The sequence below is a fragment of the Dama dama genome, chromosome 15, assembly GCF_033118175.1.
Source record: "Dama dama isolate Ldn47 chromosome 15, ASM3311817v1, whole genome shotgun sequence".
NCBI classification, from domain to species: Eukaryota; Metazoa; Chordata; class Mammalia; order Artiodactyla; family Cervidae; genus Dama; species Dama dama.
In genome coordinates this window covers 8,590,120-8,614,154 of record NC_083695.1, presented here as the reverse complement: position 1 = coordinate 8,614,154, position 24,035 = coordinate 8,590,120, and the positions used below count along the sequence as shown (strand labels likewise).

The window sequence follows — 24,035 nt, the reverse complement described above, 5'->3', positions numbered from 1 at the left end:
TATTTTGGTCATCTGATGTAAACAGATGACTGTTGGGAAAAGTCCTTGATGCCGGGAAAGACTGAGGGCAGAAGGAGAAGAGGGTGTCAGAGGATAAGACGGTTGGATGGCATCACCGATACAATGGACATGGACTTGGGCAGACTTCAGGAGATGGTGAGGGACAGGGAGGCCTGGTGTGCTGCAGGCCACGGGGTCGCAGTCAGACGTGAATGAGTGACTGAATAGCAGCAGCAATACCATGCCTTTCTCTGGGAGATAGGGCCTCACTAAATGTCCTTGAACTGCATGGAGTATCCTCACCCCCCCTCCCGGTGGCCCCTGGAGAGCTCCCCTTGGAGGTGAAGGTATGTGTGATCAGGAACTGATACTTGACCACTCAGCACTCACATCCAGTCAAGGGTATCCTGCCTCCAAGTACTTAGCTTGGAAGACTCAGCACTTCATTCAGTGGTGTTGGCCATTTTTCAAAAACATTTTGCTTATTTACTCAGAATTGTATGTTACTTCTTTTTTCGGAACTTCTGTAGCAATAGCAAGTATTCATTTTTTCTTTAGAGCAAATCTGGTTTTTTCTGCAACCAGAAATCATTCAGCATGTAATTCATTGAATAAGCCTTGCATTGAAATTATAAATTTGACCTGAAGACAGTTTCCCTGACAAAGTTCAGAAAGCTCTGAGTCACAGGTACATTCATTCATTCAGCAGAAATATTGAGCACATCCTCTGGCAGGCACTGCTCTAGGCTCTGGGGGTACAGCGAGACTGATTCTAGTCCAATTAATCATATATAATAAAACAAGTAAAAAAACCAATAAACAAGATGCCAAATAAATATATTGGGTTGACTAGAAAGTTCATTCAGGTTTTTCTGTTACATGGAAAATAATTTCTAGGAGGAGAGATGCTATGAAGAGGGGTGGAGGAGGCAGAAAAGGTGGTGGTGGAGCTGGTTTAGAGATTGTGATTAGGGAAGGCTTCTCTGAAAAGGGGACATTTGAGCAGAGGCCTGCGTGCTGGGCTGTGAACCACAAAGCCATGTCATTGTGTTCCAGGCAGTGGCAGCAATGGATAGGAAGGCCCTGAGGGAAGACGGGCTTGGTGGGTCTCAGGAACACCAAAGGAGTGGTGTGGGGAGAGGGGAGTAGATGAGGGGGAGATGTTTCATCAGCACAACAGCCACACTGCTTCTGTAAAAATAAAATCTTAAAACTGGAGGTGTGGGGCCTGATTCTGAGGGAGATAGGAAACAGTGGGGGGTTGGGCCTTGCTGGAGTCAGTGCTTGGCTTCCTAGGGTCACTGTTTTGAAATATATTCGCTAATGCTGTGATGGGTGGGGTTGGAGGTGGGTAATAAATGCACGTCTTTGAGTCTATATAGATTTACTATAGGAAGGTCCAAGAAAGCCTGGCTGACAGTGCAGGCAGGTCCAGAGAGGAGGGGCACTAATTTTGTAATTTATTTGAATTCTTATCACTTGTGTGTTTTTAAGAAACCTATTTATTAATATACCATATGTGTGTATATTTGATTTTTGTGAGATTTGATTTTTACATATGTGAGATTTGATTTTTACAGAAGCATTATAGCTGTTGTGTGGATGAAAACATAAAGGGACTTTAAACCAATTCCTCCTCGATGAGATAATTTGATAAATGTTTAAAGGCTGCTTGGCATTTGGATTTCTATGAAATCCAAGCATTGGTATTAAGTGCTTTTGACAAGTGAATGGTCCTTCCATTTTCATAGATAACACCTCATTTTTCTATTTAAAATTACATCTTTTACCCCTTCCCCAGGCAACAGAAACAGATACCAAAATCAGAGTGTGCACCCGGGCCTACCATCTCCTTGTGAAAAAACTGGGCTTCAATCCAAATGACATCATCTTTGACCCTAATATCCTCACCATTGGTACTGGGATGGAAGAACATAACTTGTATGCTGTTAATTTTATCAATGCAACAAAAGTCATTAAAGTAAGTATGAACATTTTTCTCCTTTCTACCCAAGACATTGCTTAGATTTATCACATGGCTTCAGTGAATCACTTGAGCTCACATATATATTTATTGGCAAGGAATATTGACATTCTTATTCTTGTAGCAAATTAGTTTTCTGAAATTCAGGGGCTTTTAAAATTTTTTTCTATGTTATTTTATATTGTAATGTAAAATACACACACACTGGGGGATATATAAAAGATACAGAGTTTGATAAATGATTATGAGGCATATAATAGCTTCCACTTGGGACTTGAAATAGAAAATGGAAAGTGCCCCTGTTTCTCTTCCTTTCTGATTATACCCTCATTCTGAGTTTTATGGTACTACTTGTTGCTCTTCTATATAATTTTAATGCTTCTATATACACAGTCAGTCCGAATTATCCTGGGTTTTTTATTTGCAAATTCACCTACTCACTAAAATTTATCTGTGGGCTTCCCTGATGGTTCAGGGGTAAAGAATTTGCCTGCCAATGCAGGAGACACAGGATTGATCACTGATCCAGGAAGGTGCCACATGCTGGTGAGCAGCAAAGCCGGTGCACCACAGCTGTAGATCCTGTGGTCTGGAGCCCAGGAGCTGCAGCTACTAAGCCCATGCACTGCAACTCCTGAAGCCCGTGCACCTAGAGCCCGTGCTCCGAGACAAGACAAGCCGCCACAGTGAGAAGCTCATGCATTGCAATGAAGAGTAGCCTCCGTTTGTGGCAACTAGAGAATGCCTGAGCAGCAACAGAGACCCAGCACAGCCAGAAATTTAATAAGTAAAATTATTAAAAAAAAAAATTATTTGTGACTCCAAAATCAATACTGACGGTTCTTCTGCAGTCATTCACGGGCACGCACACGTGCAGAGTGGTGAAAACTTTGAGTGCCTGACCCCTGTGATCCAGATGAGTCATCAGAGGCATGCCCTGCATCCCTGGGTTCAGCCCTCATTCTGTAAACAGGCACCCTTTTCATGGTCTGTTTAGTACCACATTTTTCACGTTTTTGAGCTTTTTTTTTTTTTGCTGATTGAGTTCTCTATTTGAATGGCCTGTGCATTGTGCTGAGGTGCTGTCCTGTGTCCCTGCGTGCACAAAGGCTGTGATGTGCTTCATGGAGAAAACAGAAACGTAGAAAACAGGGTTATATGCTGATCAGTGATGACGGTTTTGTGACCAGAGTTTCACAAACCTGACCCTGCATTTCCTGTGGGAGCAGTGGTTTTCAGCATCCCCCAGTTCAGTGTTTGCAGGAACTTCATGGAACATAAGGACCACAAATAGCGAGAATTCACTGTAGAAATAGTATAGTTAGTTTTGCACATTTTTGAACTTCATGCTAATTTAAACAGAATCTTAAGATCCTTATGCCTTTTTCCTTACCCGTCTCACTTTAAAGATCCACCTGTGTTGTAGTTGTGCTTTGTTCATTGTTCAGTTTTTTTGTTCAATTTACTAATGTATAATATTCCATCATTTACCTTTTCCATAATTAACTGTTCTGTGGTTGACATATGCTTGGTTTGTTTCCAGTTTGGGCAAGTTATGAGCAAAACTGTGTGTATACATTTCTTGTGTATATCTCTTCATGAGCTTCCTTGTAGCATATATCCAGAAGTGGAAGGGTTGAGTCCAGTAGTAGATAAAGGCAGCTCTCGCTCCCAAAATGCTTGAACTAGTTTGTACCCTATCTAACAGGGATTAAAAATTCCTGTTTTACATGCGAACTAATGCTTCATATGTCATAAGGTGTGGTGGGGACCTCAGTTTCCTTTTGTCCTTTTAAAATCAGTCAAGTTTATAGCAAACTAGGGAGCTTGTTCGTTTAGGCTATAGAAGCCTTCTCGTAGCTCATGCTTTCCGTGAATAACCAACTTCTCTCTGTTTGTCCCCTCTGGTTTTCCTTTTGTTATCTGTCACTGTTTCTTTTTCTGTTATTTATCCAACAGATGTGTGTGTGTATATATATATGTATTTAGCTGCACCATGCGGGATCTTAGTTTCCCAACCAGGGATTGAACCCCTGCCTCCTGCAGTGGAAGCTCAGCGTTTTAACCACTGGACCACCAGGGAAGTCCCTATTACTTTATGTCACACTCACCATGTGTTGTAGCTATAGCACGGTTGCTGTAGAAGTACACAGAGATAAAGCAGAAGTTTTTCTTTTCCCTTAGGGAGGTTATAGTAGGAAAAACAATGAAGCACTGCTTTCGTGTCTCCCTGATAGCAAGTTGTGGTCTGTGTCTAGGCACAAGAAGCTCTGAATTACTTTGGACTTTATATATTTTTTTACTTTCCATTCTTACTTTAAAAAGCTTAAGGAACAGGATTGCTGCTTTTGGCAAACTAGGGAAATCCTTTCATATTTAAATTTTTTCCAGGAAACGCTGCCTGGAGCCAAAGTCAGTGGTGGTCTGTCCAACTTGTCCTTCTCCTTCCGAGGGATGGAGGCCATTCGGGAGGCGATGCACGGGGTCTTCCTGTACCATGCAATCAAGGTAGAGTGGGGGGCCCTGTTTGCCTTGGACACCAGCCTTTACTGAGGGCCAGCGTTTGCAGACCGTGGCCCGCAAACTAACCTGGTCTGCTGCCGTTTCTCTGTGAATAAAGCTTTATTAGAACAAAGCCACTTGCTCTCACTTGCATTCTGTCTGTGACTGCTTTTATGCTGAGTTGAGTGGTTGTGACAGAGGCAATGGCCTACGGTTTTTTTTATCTGGTCCTTCACAGAAAGAGTCACTGATCCCTGGTTTAGAGTATCGCTGGAAATCCTTATTTTTCTTTTTATTGTCCTTAGTTTGGTATGGACATGGGAATAGTGAATGCTGGAAGCCTTCCTGTATATGATGACATCCAGAAGGAGCTTCTCCAGCTCTGTGAGGACCTCATCTGGAACAGAGACCCTGAGGCCACCGAGAAGCTCTTACACTACGCCCAGGTAGGGAGAGAGGTTTTGATGGTTGGCTTTTCCTTTTTTCCTTTGAATCTGTCTTCAACATACAGTTACTAGTCCTTCATTGTAGAATGGAAGAAAGGATACCACCATGTCTTTGGATCACTGAGGGTTTATAGAGAGAGGTCCAGAGAAGGTATTTTCATTAGGGCGAGGAAGGAGAAACAAGCCTTAAATATCTGTTTCAGTACTCTTAATTTGTATTTCTGTAAGTTTATTTTGAAATGTAAAATTTATTTTTCTCATACTGAAGTAACACATATTAATTTTTAAAAATTTATAAAATAAGGGTAAGCAAAAGAAGAAATAGAAATTATTCATAATCCTACTACCCATCATTAACCACTGTTAAGGTTTTATTATAGCCTTCTATTCATGGTTTTGGTTTTATTTTTCTGAAACGAAACATGCTAATAAGTATGTTCACATGTGTACATGCACACACATAGTCATGTACATTTTTATAAAAATCTAATTTTTCTTGATGCTTTTTTGGTAACCTGTTTGTTTATCAGTATACTGGGAGAATCTTTTCATTTTATTAGGTACTTTTCTATCTCATACTATGAATTGACTCTTTTGGAGTCCTTCCACTCTTGTGTGGCCATGTGGTTACCTGGTACCTATTGTTATATCTTTACATTTTTATATATACCTGTTTGTTAGGATCTAGTCCAGTCTACATACAGTTCAAGGCTTGAGGTCTGCACACTTTTGATCTATAGACATAAGAATAATTATAGTTTATCCAAAAGTCAGTTCCTTGTTTCCATTTATTATGTATTGGGCAGTCCTAGGTATATTAAGTATCTATCATGGGTGTTGCTTTCTAGAATTTCAGTTTAAGGAAAGATGAAATCTTTTTTCGAGAAAACTTACTTTATAATTTATTTCAGAAAGCGATGGCAAAGGAAGACATTTTTCTTACAGAGCATGCCAGGAAAGTGGCAGAATGCCTTTGTGTATGTTGCCACCCGGGTTAATGTTCTCTAGGTTAAAATATGAATTTAACTTTGGCAGAACTGCTGACTTTTCCTGTTCCTTTGAAGAGTACTAAAATGTTCTTGGAAAAGGATAGGACAGCTTAGGGTTAATTGCATCCTTGATTTGTCCATGTCAGAGATGGCAAGATTTTGATTTCTGAAACCACCTATGTTAGCCTTAGGTTCACTCACCAAAGATGAGTTCAGACTCAGTGCCAGTGAGCACATGACCTTCCTCTCAGTTCCTTAGGACGTTTATAATTTCTTACATGGACGCAGGACAGAATGTCCTGGATCTTGACTGTTGAAAATGTAAACAAGTTCTTCTTCTCAGTTCATTGCATAAGAAACAGTGGCTAGATTTCCTTCCCTATTTCCATGATTGGGTCTACTCAGATAGACAAAGTGCTGAGCCATTTCTTTGGACACCAGGATACAAGTATGAAACAATATCCAGCTTTTTTTCTTAGCCTGCCTTCCACTTGGCAGGAGATTGTTCATTAATTGCCAACTAAGACGGGGTTCTACTGAAGACCAGAGGGGCATCACAGCTTCTACTCAAGCATTCTTAGTTAACCCATAAAGTGATGCACTTTCTCATTTTCTTCTCCACTGTCCAGGTGAGTCAGCTCTCACTTAGGAAAGCTAGGGCTCCTTATTTGTGAGACTATTCTCATTTAAGATTTTGTTGGTTTTGTATTTTATAGCAGTCATTCTTTTCGGTCTACATTCACTTCCAGTATTTGTTTATAAGTTTTTGTTTCTTTATATCTTGCTAAACTGCCAAGAGGTTTTGCTCCTAAGGGACAGCTGAAGAGTAGTAAGAGGGAAAATCTTCATAGCAATTTCAAGGCTTCATCAATCCATCATATAAAAAATTGCCTCCCTGTTTATGTAACCACAGGACTTATTACAAGCCACCGACCCCATCTGTCAAGTAGGTTAACTGTCTACATTCAAGGTGACTTCTGTTGCTGTTAAGGAATTAATAACCAAAACAAGTATGCTTTCATCACTGCCAGGAGTCGCCAGCTCTTTAACCATTCCTCAGGGCACACCTTTTGCAAACAGAGCATGAAAAGCAGGAATATTGTGAGGCAAATAAGGGTTGAGGAATTTTTTTCTTTATGAGAGAATGATTCTCTCTTTTCATTGTGAAATAATAAGGTCTACACTCAAGTTTCATCTGATAGATTATTCAATACTGTTGTTGAAAAGGGTAGGAAGAATCTCATCTCTGACCTTCCTAAACTCTAATGGGCTTAATTGAAAAATAATACCCTCGTTACGGGGTAGGCTGACCTGTGGTGACTAAATTATCTTGGGTAAGAAGTTCCAGGTAACATGACCATGTAACTCATGTGAAGTTTGTTCATTGGGCAGTACTGTTTGGGTGTTAACAGGGACAATCTCTGCGTGTGATGGCTCTTGAATGGCCTTGGATTGTGAGAATACACATGTCCCCAACTTATGATGATATGCAAGCAGTAAGCATTCAGTAGAAACTGTACTTTGAATTTTGATCTTTCCCTAGGCAGGCAATATGCAGTACCATCCTCTCTTGTGATGCTGGACAAAGGCAGCGAACCGCAACTTCTGTTCAGCCGCCATGATGAGGGAAACAACCCCTGACAACCACTCTGGACCCACACTGCCATTCTGTTTTTACTCTTGGGACAGTATTCAATAAATCACATAAGATAGTCAACATTTTATTATATATAAAAAAAAAGCTTAGTGTTAGATGATTTTGCTGAAATAATAGGCTAATGTCAGTGTTCTGAGCGCATGTAAGGTAGGTGAGGGGCTAAGCTATGATGTTTGGAGGGTTATGTATGTAAGTGCATTTTCAGCTTAGAATCTTCAACAGATGATGGGTTTATCAGATGTAAGTGTTCTTGATGCTTTTCTAGAAAAAAGATCCTCTCTGTTCCTTATCTGGCCTTGGTTTTCTCATTGCTAGTGGGTGCTCATACTCCCCTTTGGTTTTCGCTTGAGCAATTTCCTCCCTTGATGCTGCTCCAGTTTGATATCAGAAATAAAACACATGTCCTCATGAGGCACATTGCTAATCGGGAGCTACTCTTGAGCAGTAGAAGTAGCTGAAGGAGCAGCCAGTTGAGTGGTTGAGCAGCCACTGTGCTTGGCAACTTCCTATTTGATGACCTTTCTCCACGTGTCTGGTGTCGGGCTGCTCAGTGTGTGAGGCTGCAGAAACTTACGTTTGAATCAGGAGTGCGTCCTGCCAAATAGCTAGTTGGAAAGCAGATGGACTCAGTATGCCGGGTCGTGCTTCTGAAATAGCTCCTCTTAAATGGTACCATTTAGAATATTGATTTTCTGAAGCACGTCTATCATTTATCAGGTTTGGTAATGAAGGTCTGTACACGGTGAGAAATCCTCACACACACTGCATCCTTGCTTCCCACTGTTCACAGACACACAGCATCGCCCCCCCTGCCCCTTTTGTGTGGCGCACGGCGGTTTTTCTGTGAACACACCGGGCCTTTTCTCCAAGAGTGTTTGGAACACTCTGCCCTGTTTTTACTTACCAGACTCCATCCCACAGGCAGGAATTGCCTGATTGTGTGGTTAACAGGACAAATGATATTTACATAAATCAAGTGATGAGAATGTGAGCTTTAGAAGCACTCTTTTTTGGGTGGTGGGGAGTGTCACACTGCTCTAGTTTTGTATTTTCTGTTAAATAAATGTCAGAGTATATAATCTATGAAGTTTATAATTTTTAGATCTAAAAACTGAGATATGATTAGCATATATTAGTGTTAGATGTATAACATAATAATTTGATATCAGTATATATTGTGGAATGCTCATCACAGTAAGTCTGGTTAACATCTATCACCACATTTGTTTCTGTTTTTAGATTCCAAATGTAAGTGAGATCATACGGTATTTGTCTTTCTGTCTGACTTATTTCACTTAGCATGTTGCCCTCAAGGTCCACCCATGCTGTTTCAAATGGCAGGATTTCCTTTTTTGTGTGGCTGAATAATATTCCATTATATATATAGTATATCACACTTTTTTTATCCATTCATTCACTGATGAACACATAGATTATTTCTGTGTCTTTTTCTATTATAAATAATACTGAAAAAAAAATTTAAATTGCCATCTTCTTTAAGGTTTTTCATCATATGATAGCAGCATTAGTCTCTTGACATGTGAGAGTGTCATCAGTTACCACCCCAGCCCTCAATCCTGGAGCTCCTCCCAGTCCCTTCCTTTTCTTCTTCCATGCTGTCCATTAATACTTTTATGTTTGTCCTTTCCTTCTCTTCCTGTTCCTACCACTATAGTTAAGGCTTTCATCGTGAACTATTAAAACATTCTCCCCTTTCTAGGATTCTCTTAAAAATACTACTTTGGTGGGAATTCCCTGGTGGTCCAGTGGTTAGGGTTTGGCACTTTCAGTGCAAAGGACCAGGGTTCAATCCCTGGTTGGGGAACTAAGATCCTGCAAGCCGTGTGTCTCACTCCCTCTGCAAAAAAAATACTACTTGGAATGTTACTCTGAAGCTTCAGAATTTGTCATTCCCCACCTCCACCCTTGCCACAGTTGCCTGGAAGGTTAACTCCAAACTCCATGGCGTGGATTCCTAGCACTCTGTGGCTTGGCCTCTACTATCCTACACAAACATTGCTCTGGGAAATGGGTTCTCATTTGGCTTTAAATCATTCAGCTAATAGTTACCCAAGTTTTGTTTTCTGCTTGGTGCTTTCTGAACTTAGAGGATCTAACTAATAAGAGAGGCATGCCCCTGTAGACCCTGCAGTGCAATGAGACGTGCACAAGTATGCGGAGGCGTTTGTCATCAGGGGGGTGGGCAGATGCTGTGATGAGGCATGTACAGGATGCTGTAGACTGCTTAGGAAGGACACGGAACCCAAAGGCAGAGGTGGTTAGGAAAGCCTCCCAGAAGTGATGGGTTGAGGGGGCCTGAGAGCTCAACAGGAGTTAGCCAGGCTAAAGTTTGGGGTTGGGGTACAGTACTGGTATTCTCTGCCAGAGGAGGGGTGTCTGCAACTAGCTGGGGCCTTGCCTTCTGGTAGGTGCTAAATAAAAGATTGCTGGATGCGTAGATGTGAAGAAAGGGCCAGGGATGAGAGAGATGAGAGCATAAGGAACTGAGATGTTCAAGGCGGGCTGAGTTCTTCAGGAATGGCAGAACATGAAGCTGGGAGAAAATTGGTTCAGGACGTTGTCCAGGATGAAAAGGAGTCAATACGACATTCGGAGAGCAGTAGAGAGCTTACAGTGAATCTTCCCGTGGGGGCAGTTTGATCAGCTTTGCTTTTTGGAAAGGCCCCTCTGGCTACAGTGTGGAGGACACACTGGGGACCAGGCTGATGTTGGGCTGCAGGTACCAGTTAGATGCTTGGAATATGAAAGTGGAAGCAGAGTACAGAGAAATATTCAGGTGGTGTAATTGTTAGGGCTAGGTAATTAACTGAATGCAAAGACTGGATGGAGAGTCAAGAGTGATACTTAGATTTCAGATTTGGGCAATGAGTGACGTCAGTTGAGATGGAGGAAACAGATGTGCAATTCACCTTCCATCCGAGGATCATCACGATTTTGTCCCTTTGCTGAATCTGTCGGCATCTTCAAAGTCCCTCTTCAACACTCCAGTTTGTGATGATCACTCTGTCCTCAAAATTCTGAGCCCTGTCTGTGTCATCTTCTCATCAGCGCTTGGCACAGGCTTTCTCTTGTAGCTTACCTTTCTCTGTGTATTTCTGTCTGCCTTATGATACGGCAAAGCCCTTGAGAGCGTGGTCTGTGTCTTGTTCCTCACAGTGTGCCCACCTCTAAGACTATTTCTGACTTGCCTTTGTTACAGACTCTTCACATATCTGGGTATGATGGTCCTATGTGAGAACTTTAAAAGCTCATCAGATATGAGGTTTAGCTTTTCTTACTGTCCTGGAAATCTTTGGTCCCAAGATGCTATCTTTTAGGAAAGAAGGAAAGGAAAAAAAAAAAATGAATTTTCACTCTGTCTCTCTACTGAACATTCAAATCCTAGTGAGGATTATTTTATAATTATAGAAATACTGAATCACTATACTGTGTGTCAGGAACTAAAATTATAGGTTGATTATGCTTAAAAAAAAAAAAAAGAAAAAACAACTCATAGGAAAAGAGATCAGATTTGTAGTTACCAGAGGCAGGGGGTAACAGGAGGGGAAAATTGGATGAAGGGAATTTCTCATAAGATGCATAATTACTAGGGATGTAATGTATAATCTGATAAATATCATTGACACTGGTGTATAATATATATGACGGATATTAGAATAACTCAGGAGTTCTCATCACAAGAAAAAAAGTGTTTTTTTCTATTTTATTTTGTACCTATATGAGATGATGGGTATCAGTTCAATCATGCAATCATATATGACTCTTTGTGACCCCATGACTGCAGCACACCAGGCCTCCCTGTCCATCACCAACTCCTGGAGTTTACTCAAACTCATGTCCATCGAGTCAGTGATGCCATCCAGCCATCTAATCCTCTGTCGTCCCCTTCTCCTCCCACCTTCAATCTTTCCCAGCATCAGGGTCTTTTCAAATGAATCAATTCTTTATATCAGGTGAACAAAGTATTGGAGTTTCAGCGTCAACATCAATCCTTCCAATGAACACCCAGGACTGATCTCCTTTAGGATGGACTGGTTGGATCTCCTTGCAGTCCAATGGACTCTAAAGAGACTTCTCCAACACCACAGTTCAAAAACATCAATTCTTCAGTGCTCAGCTTTCCTTATAGTCCAACTCTCACATCCATACAGGACTACTGGAAAAACCATAGCTTTGAGCAGACAGACCTTTGTTGGCAAAGTAATGTCTCTGCTTTTTAATATGCTGTCTAAGTTGGTCATAACTTTTCTTCCAAGGAGCAAGTGTTTTTTTTTAATTTCAGAGCCACATTCACCATCTGCAGTGACTTTGGAGCCCCCCAAAAATAAAGTCTGTTATTCTTTCCACTGTTTCCACATCTATTTGCCATGAAGTGATGGGACCAGATGCCATGATCTTAGTTTTCTGAATGTTGAGTTTTAAGCCAACTTTCTCATTCTTCTCTTTCACTTTCATCAAGAGGCTCTTTAGTTCTTCACTTTGTGCCATAAGTATGGTGTCATCTGCATATCTGAGGTTATTGATGTTTCTCCCAGCAGTCCTGATTCCAGCTTGTGCTTCATCCAGTCCAGCATTTCTCATGATGTACTCTGCATATAAGTTAAATAAGCGTATAAGTTAAATAAGCAGGGTGACAGTATACAGCCTTGACACATTCCTTTCCCAGTTTGGAACTGGCCGGTTGTTCTATGTCCAGTTCTAACTGTTCATTCTTGACCCGCATACAGATTTCTCAGGAGGTAGGTAAGGTGGTCTGGTATTCCCATCTCTTTAAGAATTTTCCACAGTTTGTTGTGATCCATACTGTCAAAGGCTTTGGCGTAGTTAACAAAGCAGAAATAGATATTTTTCTGGAACTGTCTTGCTTTTTTGATGATCCAACGGATGTTGGCAATTGGATCTGTGGTTCCTCTGCCTTTTTTTAAATCCAACTTGAACATCTGGAAGTTCATAGTTCACGTACTATTGAAGCCTGGCTTGGAGAATCTTAAGCATTACTTTGCAAGCGTGTGAGATAAGTGCAATTGTGCAGTAGTTTGAGCATTCTTTGGCACTGCTTTTCTTTGGGATTGGAAAGAAAACTGACCTTTTCCAGTCCTGTGACCACTGCTGAGTTTTCCGAATTTGCTGGCATATTGAGTGTGGCACTTTCACTTCATCATCTTTTAGGATTTGAAATAGCTCAACTGCAATTCCATCACTTCCACCAGCTTTGTTCATAGTGATGCTTCCTAAGGCCCACTTACTTCACATTCCAAGATGTCTGGCTCTAGGTGAATGATCACACCATCATGGTTATCTGGGTCATGAAAATCTTTTCTGTATAGTTCTTCTGTGTATTCTTGCCACTGCTTCTTCAAATCTTCTGCTTCTGTTAGGTCCATACCATTTCTGTCCTTTGTTGTACCCATCTTTGCATGAAATGTTCCCTTGGTATCTCTCATTTTCTTGAAGAGATCTCTAGTTTTCCCCGTTCTTTTGTTTTCCTCTGTTTCTTTATAGTGATCACTGAGGAAGGCTTTTTTATCTCTTCTTGCTATTCTTTGGAACTCTGCATCCAAATGGGTATATCTTTCCTTTCCTCCTTTGCCTTTTGCTTCTCTTATTTTCTCATCTATTTGTAACACCTCCTCAGACAGCCATTTTGCCTTTTTGCATTTCTTTTTCTTGGGGATGATCTTGATCCCTGCCTCCTGTACAGTGTCACAAACCTCCATCCATAGTTCCTCAGGCACTCTGTCTATCAGATCTAATCCGTTGAATCTATTTCTCACTTCCACTATATAATCCTAAGGGATTTGATACAGGTCATACCTGAATGGTCTAGTGGTTATCCCTACTCTCTTCAGTTTAAGTCTGAATTTGGCAATAAGGAGTTCATGATCTGAGCCGCAGTCAGCTCCTGGTCTGGATTTTCCTGACTGTATAGAGCTTCTCCATCTTTGGCTGCAGAGAATATAACCAATCTGATTTCGATGTTGACCATCTGGTAATGTCCATGTGTAGAGTCTTCTCTTGTGTTGTTGGAAGAGGGTGTTTGCTATGACCAGTGCGTTCTCTTGGCAGAACTCTATTAGCCTTTGCCCTGCTTCATTGCATACTCCAAGGCCAAATTTGCCTGTTACTCCAGGTGTTTCTTGACTTCCTACTTTTGCATTCCAGTCCCCTATAATGAAAAGGACATCTTTTTTGGGTGTCAGTTCTAGAAGGTCTTGTATGTCTTCATAGAACCTTTCAACTTCAGCTTCTTCAGCATTGCTGGTCAGGGCATAGACTTGGATTACTGGGATAGTGAGTGATTTGCCTTGGAAACAAACAGAGATCATTCTGTCACTTTTGAGATTGCATCCAAGTACTGCATTTTGGACTCTTTTGTTGACTGTGATGGCTGTTCCATTTCTTCTAAGGGATTCCTGCCCACAGTAGTAGATATAATGGTCATCTGAGTCAGTTAGTTCAGTCGCTCAGTCGTGTCCGACTCTTTGTGACCCCATGAATCGCAGCACACCAGTCCTCCCTGTCCATCACCAACTCCCAGAGTCTACCCAAACCCATGTCTATTGAGTCGGTGATGCCATCCAGCCATCTCATCCTCTGTTGTCCCCTTTTCCTCCTGCCCCCAATCTTTCCCAGCATTAGAGTCTTTTCCAATGAGTCACCTCTTCGCATGAGGTGGCTAAAGTATTGGAGTTTCAGCTTCAACATCAGTCCTTCCAATGAACACCCAGGACTGCAAGAAGATCCAACCAGTCATCTCATAGGATATCAGTCCTGGGTGTTCATTTGAGTTAAATTCACCCATTCCAGTCCATTTTAGTTCACTGATTACTAAAATGTCAGTGTTCACTCTTGCCATCTCCTGTTTGACCACTTCCAATTTGCCTTGATTCGTGGACCTAACATTCCAGGTTTCTATGCAATATTGCTCTTTACAGCATTGGACTTCACTTCCATCACCAGTCATATCCACAACTGAATGTTGTTTTTGCTTTGACTCCGTCTCTTCACTCTTTCTGGAGTTATTTCAACACTGATGAAAGGTTGTTGCTGAACGATAAGACGCGGGATTCTTGGCCTCCGGAGGAGACGAATTCAATCCGGGGCCAGAGACGAGGCTGGATCGCTCGGAGCTTTTGTGTAATAAAGTTTTATTAAAGTATAAAGGAGATAGAGAAAGCTTCTGACATAGGCAGCAGAAGGGGGCAAAAGAGCGCACCCCCCTCCTAGTCTTTAGCTGTATGTTATATAGTCACTCGCAGTCTGTTAATGAAAAGAAAGGAATGTCATAAAATTTAGAATGGCACCAGATAATTCATCCCTGGCCATAAAACGATTGACCTGAATCTTGTAGAAGGGCAGAATACCAACAAATAGTTTCGTTTACATAGATTAGTGGAACAATACCTGAGTAAGTAAGTTAGGCCATTTGGTGGAACCAACTTGAAGATAGAGTCTGGGGTATATTAACATAGCTTAAGACAACATTTCCATAAGAAAAAGAAATGTATTGGTTAACTCTAGGTTTGAGAGTAGTTAGCTTCAGGTGAGACCAGGTGTCATGGCAAGACAGCATTTTAAGAGAAACCTCCTTTTAAATTTGTATAGAGAAGGAAAAACATATCGCTGATTTGTTTCTTCCTGCCGCTTAAGAGAGATAAAAATGTCTGGCACTTGCAGCCTCTTTCCTCCATTTGGAGACCCCTGGCCTTCCTGCCTGTTACCCTCTCACTGATAGCCAGTAGCATATTGGGCACCTACCGACCTGGGGAGTTCATCTTTCAGTGTCCTATCTTTTTGCTTTTTCATACTGATGGATATACATTAAACTTACTGTAGTAATCATTTCATTTGTACATAAATCAGCTCTTTATGCTGTACACCTGAAATTTGTACATCACTGTGTGTCAATTATGTTTCAATAAAACTGGAAGGAAGAAAATTTTTAAATAAAAATTCAAAGCCTATAAGATTTCTCATTTCCTCTGTCTTTGAAGTGAAGTGAAGTCACTCAGTCATGTCCAACTCTTTGCATTTCCATGGACTGTAGCCTACCAGGCTCCTTCGTCCATGGGATTTTCCAGGCAAGAATACTGGAGTGGGTTGCTATTTCCCTTTCTCCTTACCGCAAGCATTTTCCAAAGATTTTATTCATGCTGACACTCTACTAGGGTCTTGAAACGTAAGAGAAGAATAAGACATCGTTTTTTTCTGCCAAGTAGCTGAGTGAGTGACCTGTTGTACCATCTCTCTATTCACATTTCAATCCAGACTCAGGTCAAAGGAGGGAAGAAAGTCATCCAGAGTGATGAGTGGAGGAATGGCCCTATTGAAGAACGCCTTGAGCACGCTCTTGTGAAGGTGAGTGTGGGCTGGAGGCTGGTTGCTGGTCCTGGTGGCTGATGGCGTGGCTGGAGGAGAGGTGCTGGTAGCAGCTGACAAAGGAGATCCCGTGGACTACTCCTGAGTGATTTGCCCTCCATCCTACCCCCATGTCTAGTACATTTGGCAGTATCTGGAGATATTTCTGGTTGTTCTGACTGGAGTGGGAGGTTTTTACTGGCATCCAGTGACCAGGGATACTGGTAAACATTCTACATTGCACAGGAGAGGCCTGCACCACAAAGAATGATTCAGTGCAGACTGTCAGTAGCGCCAACGGTGAGAGTGCTATTCTAGACCATGCGGCTGTCACCTCATCAACAGATGAGTTCTGGCTCTTCTGTTGCAGTTGGAGTTTTAGTCCAGACAGATAATCTCTTGGCTTCAGTTTCCTCATTCCTGAGTCTGAAAAGTTCAGGTGTCTTGGGGGGGTTTTTTTGGTCTCTAGAATTTAACTTTTGATTTCTTGGAACTTTTGAGATTCACCTACTTCAGGTTGTGGAGCTAGTCACCCACCTCTTTGGATCCTTGACCTGGGGACACTGGAGGATTTAGGGCTTGATCAGTGAAGGCTGTATCCTCCCTGTCACATTACAGTGGGAAAACACAGTGATTTCACAGGAGATATTTGTTTATATGTAATCTGTTAAACCACTAGGATAAAAAGTGTATTTTATTATGAATTTGAACTTATTAGTACTCCTTCTGTCACTAATTTTTCACTTTATATCAATAAAATGCTTTATGTCAATAAAGCCATCACTTTACACATTTAATTCTCAAAATAACCATATGAGGTTGGTATTGTATGATTATTAAATGAGGAAACTGATGCTTAATAAGTTGTCTGAATTAGTGATAAGAGCCAGGATTTGAATCCATGCAGTCTGATTCCAAAACCCACACTCTTAACTATTTATTTGTTGTTGGGTGTTTGAACTTAAGCCAATTTTTCCTGTGAATTTTCCCTAATTTTTTGTTTTTCTGTAGGGCATTGAAAAATATATTATTGAAGATACTGAGGAAGCCAGGTTAAACCAGGAAAAATATCCCCGACCTCTGAATATAATTGAAGGGCCGCTGATGAATGGCATGAAAATTGTTGGTGATCTTTTTGGAGCTGGAAAAATGTTTCTACCTCAGGTTGGCAAGTGGTGGGGAAAAAGTTTCACAATTGAAGGAAAGAGCCTTTATCTTTTAATAAATAGTAAATTTGAGTCTGTTTCTCTGGTTTTAATTTTGATAAGAGCCCAGGGGCATTGAGGTGTGATTCTGTTCATTCTTTCTCTGAATGCACTTTTAGGCATAGTCTGAAAAGTCCATCTAGGGTGATGTGGAAGTTAGAGGTCATCTGGACATTCCCAGCATTAGTCTTCATGTTCTGGGCTTCTGTACCACCTCTTACCCTAGCACAAGTCGTTCCCCCCCCCCCCCCCCAATCAAAATAAAACCTGATTACTGTAAAGTTAATCTTGTTAAGATTTGGTTTGACCAGCCAGTGTTCATCCTTAAGGATGAATATGTTGAAAAGATCATTACCATTTTAAATAATGATATACATTAAATGTTTCAAGTAAAACCAGTAGTCTTACTCTTATTTTGATTTACAGTTGCTACCGACCACATTGATTAACATTGGTACTTTTTGAGACTTCTGGGTTCAGGTCTGTGAGGCATACAAAAAACAAAAAGTCCCTGTTCTTTTTTTTTTTTTTTAACTTTTTAAAATCAAAGTGTAATTGATTTTTAAAATTCATTCTATATTTAATTATTCATTGTCTATTCCCCATTTTCCTTCATAGCATTTATCTTTTCTTATAGATTTACTGTTTTATAATTCACATGCAGTAAAATGCGCATGTTTAAAGGATGCAGTTTGATAAGTTTAACATGTCTGTACCTGTGAAACCATCACCACACTCAGGGAACATTCAGTTGTCCTGTGTTAGTCTCCCCAAGTCTGGGACAGTCCCACAGCCTTTGTTTTTCATGATGTCAACTTATTGTTTTAACTTCTTATGTTTGAATAAACTTTAGACTTACAGACAAGTTGCAGATGCCGTTTAAGTGATCATGTATCGCCCTCAACATATTCCCCTAATGTTAACCTTTTCACCTGATCATAGTGTAGTTATCAGAACCAGGAAACTAATTCTGATATAATCATGTTAACTAATGACCTTATTCACATTTCACCAGCGTTTCTGCTACTGTCCTCTTTGTGTTCCACAATCCCACACTGCTTTTATCTTGAACAGTTCCTGAGTTTTTCCTTATGACCTTGACTTTTGAAGAGTATTGTACAGTTTGATAAATGATAGGCTCTCTCTCAGTTTGAATTTTCCTGATGTTTTCTCTTTTTTGGCAAGAATAACACAAAGTAGTGCTGTGCCCTTCTGATATCAGGAGGCCCATCGTGTTGCTGTGTCTCATTCCTGGTGAGGTTAACTCTGATCATTTTGTTAAGAGTGTCTGCTACGTTTCTCCACTGTAAATTCTTTTGTAGGGAGAAACTTTGAGACTGCACAAATACCCTGTTTTGTCATCCTGCTTCTGATGAATTTTAGCATACATTTCATGAATTTTATGAAAGTCTCTGTTCTTTTTTGTCTGTTTAACAAATTTGACATATTACATTTTGTAAATTTGGGGTATACAGTGATACATATTTTAATATGATTGCCATTGAAATAATATTTATCGCACTATATCATTATAGTACATTATTGTCTATTCATTATACTGTGTGTTAGATCCCTGTGGCTTATTTACTTGTTACAAGTTTGTACCCTTAAATATCATCAGACTTATCCTCCCATCCCTATCCCACGGTAACCACAGTTTCACTCTCTATTTTGTTTTGTTTTTTCTTTCCAGTTTGACTTTTTTTAGGTTCTGTATATAAGTGAGATCATCCAGTACTTGTCTTTCTCTTTCTGATTTATCTTGCTTAGTATAATGTTCTCAAGATCCATCTGTGTTTTTTTGCACATGGCCGGATATCCTCTCTTACCATGGCTGAATGATACTCCATTCTGTATATATACCACGTCTTTTTTATCCATTCATCTGTTGATGGGCATTTGGGTTGTTCCATGTCTTGGCTGTTATAAATAATGCTGTGATAAACCTTTTGAAATCCTATTTTCATTTCCTGTGAGTTTATACTGAGAAGTGAAATTGCTTGATCATGTGGTAGACTTATTTTTAATTTTTCAAAGAACCTCCATATTGTTTTCTGTTCCCACCAACAGTGTATAAGAGTTCCCTTTTCACCACATCCTCACCAGCACCTGTTGGTTTTTGTTTTCTTGATGGTGACCACTCTAACATATGAAAGTGAAAGTTGCTCAGTTGTGTCCGACTCTTTGTGACCCTATGGACTATACAGTCCCTGGAATTCTTCAGGCCAGAATACTGGAATGGGTGGCCTTACCCTTCTCTAGGGGATCTTCCCAACCCAGGAATCGAACCCAGGTCCTCCCACATTGCGGGCAGATTCTGTACCAGCTGAGCCACCAGGGAAGCCCAAGAATACTGGAGTAGGTAGCCTATCCCTTCTCTAGCAGATCTTCCCGACCCAGGAATTGAACTGGGGTCTTCTGCATTGCAACGAGATTCTTTACCTACTGAGCTATCAGGGAAGCTCTGAGCTATCATGTGTGAACTGGTATCTTAGTGTGATTTGTATTTCCCTGATGATTAGTGATGTTGAGCATCTTTTCATGTGCCTACTGGCCATTTTGATATCCTTTTTGGAAGAATATCTTTTTAGTTCTTCTGCTCATTTTTTTAATCAGATTATTTGGGGTTTTGTTATAAAGTTGCATTAGTTCTTTATATATTTTGGATATTAATCCCTTATCCAATTTATGTTTACAAAATTGTTCTCTAATTCTATAGACTTTAAGGCTCTTTTTTCCTTTTGCATAAGCCTTAACTATAAGTGAATTGTGACACTGGGGATTGAGAAGAGAAGGCTGAGGAGGGGCTTTTGGAGGAGAAGCTTGACACTTGGAGGATGTGAAGAACTTCAGGAAATGATAAGAGGACCTTCTAGGTGGAGGAAAAATAACATGCAGAAGTTCAGAGGACAGAAACTGCAACATTTGATTTCCAGCCTTGTTTTTCTTCTTCTGTACCTGACTGATTAATTTTCCTCTTGGTGAGCTCATTCCTCACCCACCCACTGTCAAAAATGGACTCAAGTGTGGCTGACCTGAGGTCAAAACATGCATGATAATTTGTGCTAAAATTTCACAAGCAGCCATGTGTAATCATCCAGGTGTTTTGGTAAAGATGCCTGACTCTGTGTATTTTACTCAGGTTATAAAGTCAGCTCGGGTCATGAAGAAGGCCGTGGGTCACCTTATTCCCTTCATGGAGAAAGAGAGAGAAGAAACCAAAGTGCTTACTGGCAAAATAGAAGATGAGGCAAGTCATTTTGTTGGGGCCTGTGGACCTTGTGAGAAATTGGCTCTGGATACTCTTATGGGGCTGGGGGGTAGGGACCTAAGCCATTGGGCTTGACTGTGTCATTGAAGATGAAGCAGAGAAGTGAAACAACTTTTTTTACCAAGTATCAGAATACCCTGGGATTTTCTATAGAGCGTGGCTTTATGAAATGTTTAATAGAAACATTATTTTCCAAACAAAGCCATGATTTCAAGATAAAACCAGTTCATTCATTCAAACATCTACCAACTGTTTACAGAGCTCTTATCACGTGCCAGGTAGTGTGCTCGACTCTGTAGCTAAAAAAGATCAGTCCCTGCCCTTGAGATACTGTTTGGTTTTGGAAAACCTCTTACCTGAATATTCTCCATGTGCCGGTCATGTTCTTGGCACCACTGCTGGATTCAGTTCCCTTCTCGTTGGCTGCGCCACCGCAGCAAATCATTAAGCTTTTGACCTTGTTTAGCTCCCTGTGAAGCTCAGTCAGCTTTGGCCCCTAAGATTCTGAATTCTTAAATCTGTCTGTGTTTGTGCATGGCTCTGACGGTAGTGTTCTAAAAATCCCCATTGCCTTGCATGTCTTTTTCTTTTCTTTCTTTTTTCTTTTTTTGAGGGAGGAGATGATGACGGAACAACAGTGTTGAAGAAGATCATCTGAGCCCTCCTGCCCTGGGCTATTGTGGTCCTTCCCACTCTGATGGGACACGTGCAGTTCACCACAGCCTCCCTCTCCTTTTACTGCTCACATTTACTAAACATTTATCAGATAGATTTGGGGGTTACAAATATGATCTTCAGTGATGGGGCTGTTTTGTATTTGAACTTAAACTGTTTTTGAGATGATGGAGCACATGATCTGGGTTGAAGCCCCCTCAGTGAACCACCTGGGGGGTTGCTGAGGCTTACAGCCTTCTTTGCACAGAGCACGAGGCTTGGGTTCCGGGGCCATCTTTGAGGGTTGCCTTGGTTGTATTGAATTGCTTTCTGTGTCAACACCTGTCTGGCTCCAGAGAACCAGGTGACCCTAGCAATGCTGAGCTGTTTGACTTCCTCTCCAGGACCCTTACCATGGCACCATCGTGCTGGCTACTGTTAAAGGTGACGTACACGATATAGGCAAGAACATAGTTGGAGTGGTTCTTGGCTGCAATAATTTCAGGTAAGTTAGGACCCACCTTTCTTACCTGAGCCCCTTTCTTGTTTAAAGTAAAAGCATTAATAGGTGATTTGTCTTTGGGCGGGGAGGGCAGGGTAGAACTGTGGATGTTAGAGGTTGTTTTTCTTTTTCTTCACATGTTTTTGAATTTTCTGCATTAAGCATACCTTTTCAAATGAAGTAATTTAGTAATTATTTAATGGTGTACATTCAGTAAGGGCAAAAAGAATAGAAAAGAGTATTCAAGCAGGGTCAAACCACCCAGAGGCTTCTGGGGAATTGACTTCAGGCCAGAGGCTCAAACATTGGGCCCCACCCCATGGCCGTATTTCCTTTTTACTCTCAATAAGCTGCCAGATTTTAAAGCTAAGATCTTATTAAGACCTTGGCTAAATAGAGTTTTCTAAGAAGGCTTTGACTGTTCTTTTTCCTTTGCTTAGAATAGAACCATGCATGACTCTTAGTATTAATGAAGCTAGTTTTTGAATGTTGTGTACAAGTAAAATCCCTTTCTTACATCTCTCATGATAGTTGAATAATTATTCAGCGCCAATTTATTTCTGTATGAGAGCTCATGACCCTCAGTAAGAGCATGTTTTGCTCAGATTTCAACATATTCTTGTAATGAAAAGCCTGATAAAGCTAATGTCTTCTCTGGTCCATATCCAGCCAACGGTCCTTTTGAGGCATAGACTTCCTTCCATGTGCTGTTTTCTCTGTAGAGAGGAGAGACAGCTGCAGCTGCAGCTGGGCCCCCTTGGGGTTAGGGTTAGGCAGTTCCCATTGTCAGACAACCATTGCCCTCTAAGCCCCTTCCTGCTTTCAAACTGTTCATCCATGTCTGCGTTCGAGGTTAATTAAACGCAGCTAAGAAAGGCTGGAGATGAAGGAGCATTGGCAGCGGCACCTTCTTCCTCTGACTGTCTTCTCAGGCACTTCTCTTTGGCCGCCTGTTCACTATCAAAAGACGGAACATTCTCTCCTAGGTCCAGAAACAAGGAATATTGTTCTTGGAATACATTTATTATTTTTTTAAAGATAAATGTACCAGAGAGACAGTGGAGGTTGTTACAGTAAAATTTTTACCTATAGAATAAGTATTTGGATGAGGAATAAATATTTGACAAGGTGTTGGCTTCCTAAAATCTCTTGACATTTCTGCTGTTGTCTCATCTTTTCAAACCCTATGCTGTTAATTTCTATTTGCATTCATCTCAATTAGTTCAAACTCATTTCAGCTAGTAAATGTTTATAGATCATCTACTACATACCATGCATTGTATCAGAGACACCCAGATGATTTAGTTGACTTTTCTCTATTCAAGAACTTCACTGTTTTTCAGGCTAAAAAGCCAGGTACATATTCAATGATGATAACAGGACAAAAACTATTGAAAAAAGGCAATTTGTAGGCAAACTCCCTAAAGCAATTCCTGAGATATCATTGTCTGTGTTTATCCTTTTGTATTATGAAAAATCAGTAAGTAGCTGAGAGAATCATACCAGTAATGTTTCTTCCTCCAGTAAAGGCGTTTTAAGAGGTCAGGGAGAACTGTGGCATTTCTCCAGGGTGCTACTGGAGCCCGATGTCATCAGTGAAAGCGACTCATCAAACCCAAACGCTTTCCTCCAGCACACCCATCTCCCTCTGGCTTGTACACTGGAGGGTTGCTTATTTTTTGCTGGCTTCCCAGGTGACATAGTGGTAAAGAATCTGCCCACCAGTACAGGAGACACAAGAGACCTGGGTTCGATCCCTGGGTCAGGAAGATTCCCTAGAGTAGGAAATGGCAACCCACTCTAGTATTCTTGCTTACAGAATTCCATCAACAGAGGAGCCTGGTGGGCTACCGCCTGTGGGGTTGCAAAGAGTCAGACATGACTGAGCACTCACATAATAATGGCAACTGGAGAAACATCTTCTGATAAAATTTTATTCTTTTTGTAAAATAAGTGAATGTGCAAACCTTTTTTCTTTGGGGTCAAACCCCCCTTTGGGTCTTGTGTCTCATAATACATGGACTGTCAACACTGATGGGTTTAATGTTATGATGTCAGGTGGTAGACAGATGCCCCTGAGACAGGCCTTGTGCAGTGAAATGTATACTTTTACTGTGTGTACTTTGTATCTGTGCTCCAGGCTAATGCCTGGGTGAATCACCCAGCTAGTTGAGTGAGTCTAGCAAACCATCTCGTAATACAACTTTTTCATTCCCAGCTCTTTGTCGCTGGTCAGTAAATCTCATGAAATGCTAAGAGTTCTTTGTGGGGAAAAAAGAAGTAAAAAGGACTCAAAGTGATAGTTCTGTCTAGGCAGAAAAAGCACATTTTTTAATGGGGATGATGCAATAGAATTTGCAGATTTGAGAATTTGAATAGATCTGGGGATATGTCCACCTTAGGTATTAGAGTTTACTAATACCTAACATTTATTTACCACCTCAGA

The 24,035-nt window shown here is 40.9% G+C and overlaps 1 protein-coding gene across 3 annotated transcripts in view; it reads left to right on the top strand.

Annotated features, from left to right (window-relative positions):
• The window catches only part of MTR (5-methyltetrahydrofolate-homocysteine methyltransferase), a 119,106-nt gene that overhangs the window by 64,425 nt on the left and 30,646 nt on the right, over positions 1–24,035 (top strand). For all 3 annotated transcript variants that reach the window (XM_061161403.1, XM_061161402.1, XM_061161404.1), the window contains 7 exons: positions 1,802–1,981; positions 4,376–4,492; positions 4,792–4,932; positions 15,868–15,957; positions 16,969–17,121; positions 20,305–20,412; positions 21,492–21,592. In XM_061161403.1, the coding sequence (XP_061017386.1) occupies positions 1,802–1,981; positions 4,376–4,492; positions 4,792–4,932; positions 15,868–15,957; positions 16,969–17,121; positions 20,305–20,412; positions 21,492–21,592 (890 nt within the window). The remainder of the gene's footprint in view (positions 1–1,801; positions 1,982–4,375; positions 4,493–4,791; positions 4,933–15,867; positions 15,958–16,968; positions 17,122–20,304; positions 20,413–21,491; positions 21,593–24,035) is intronic.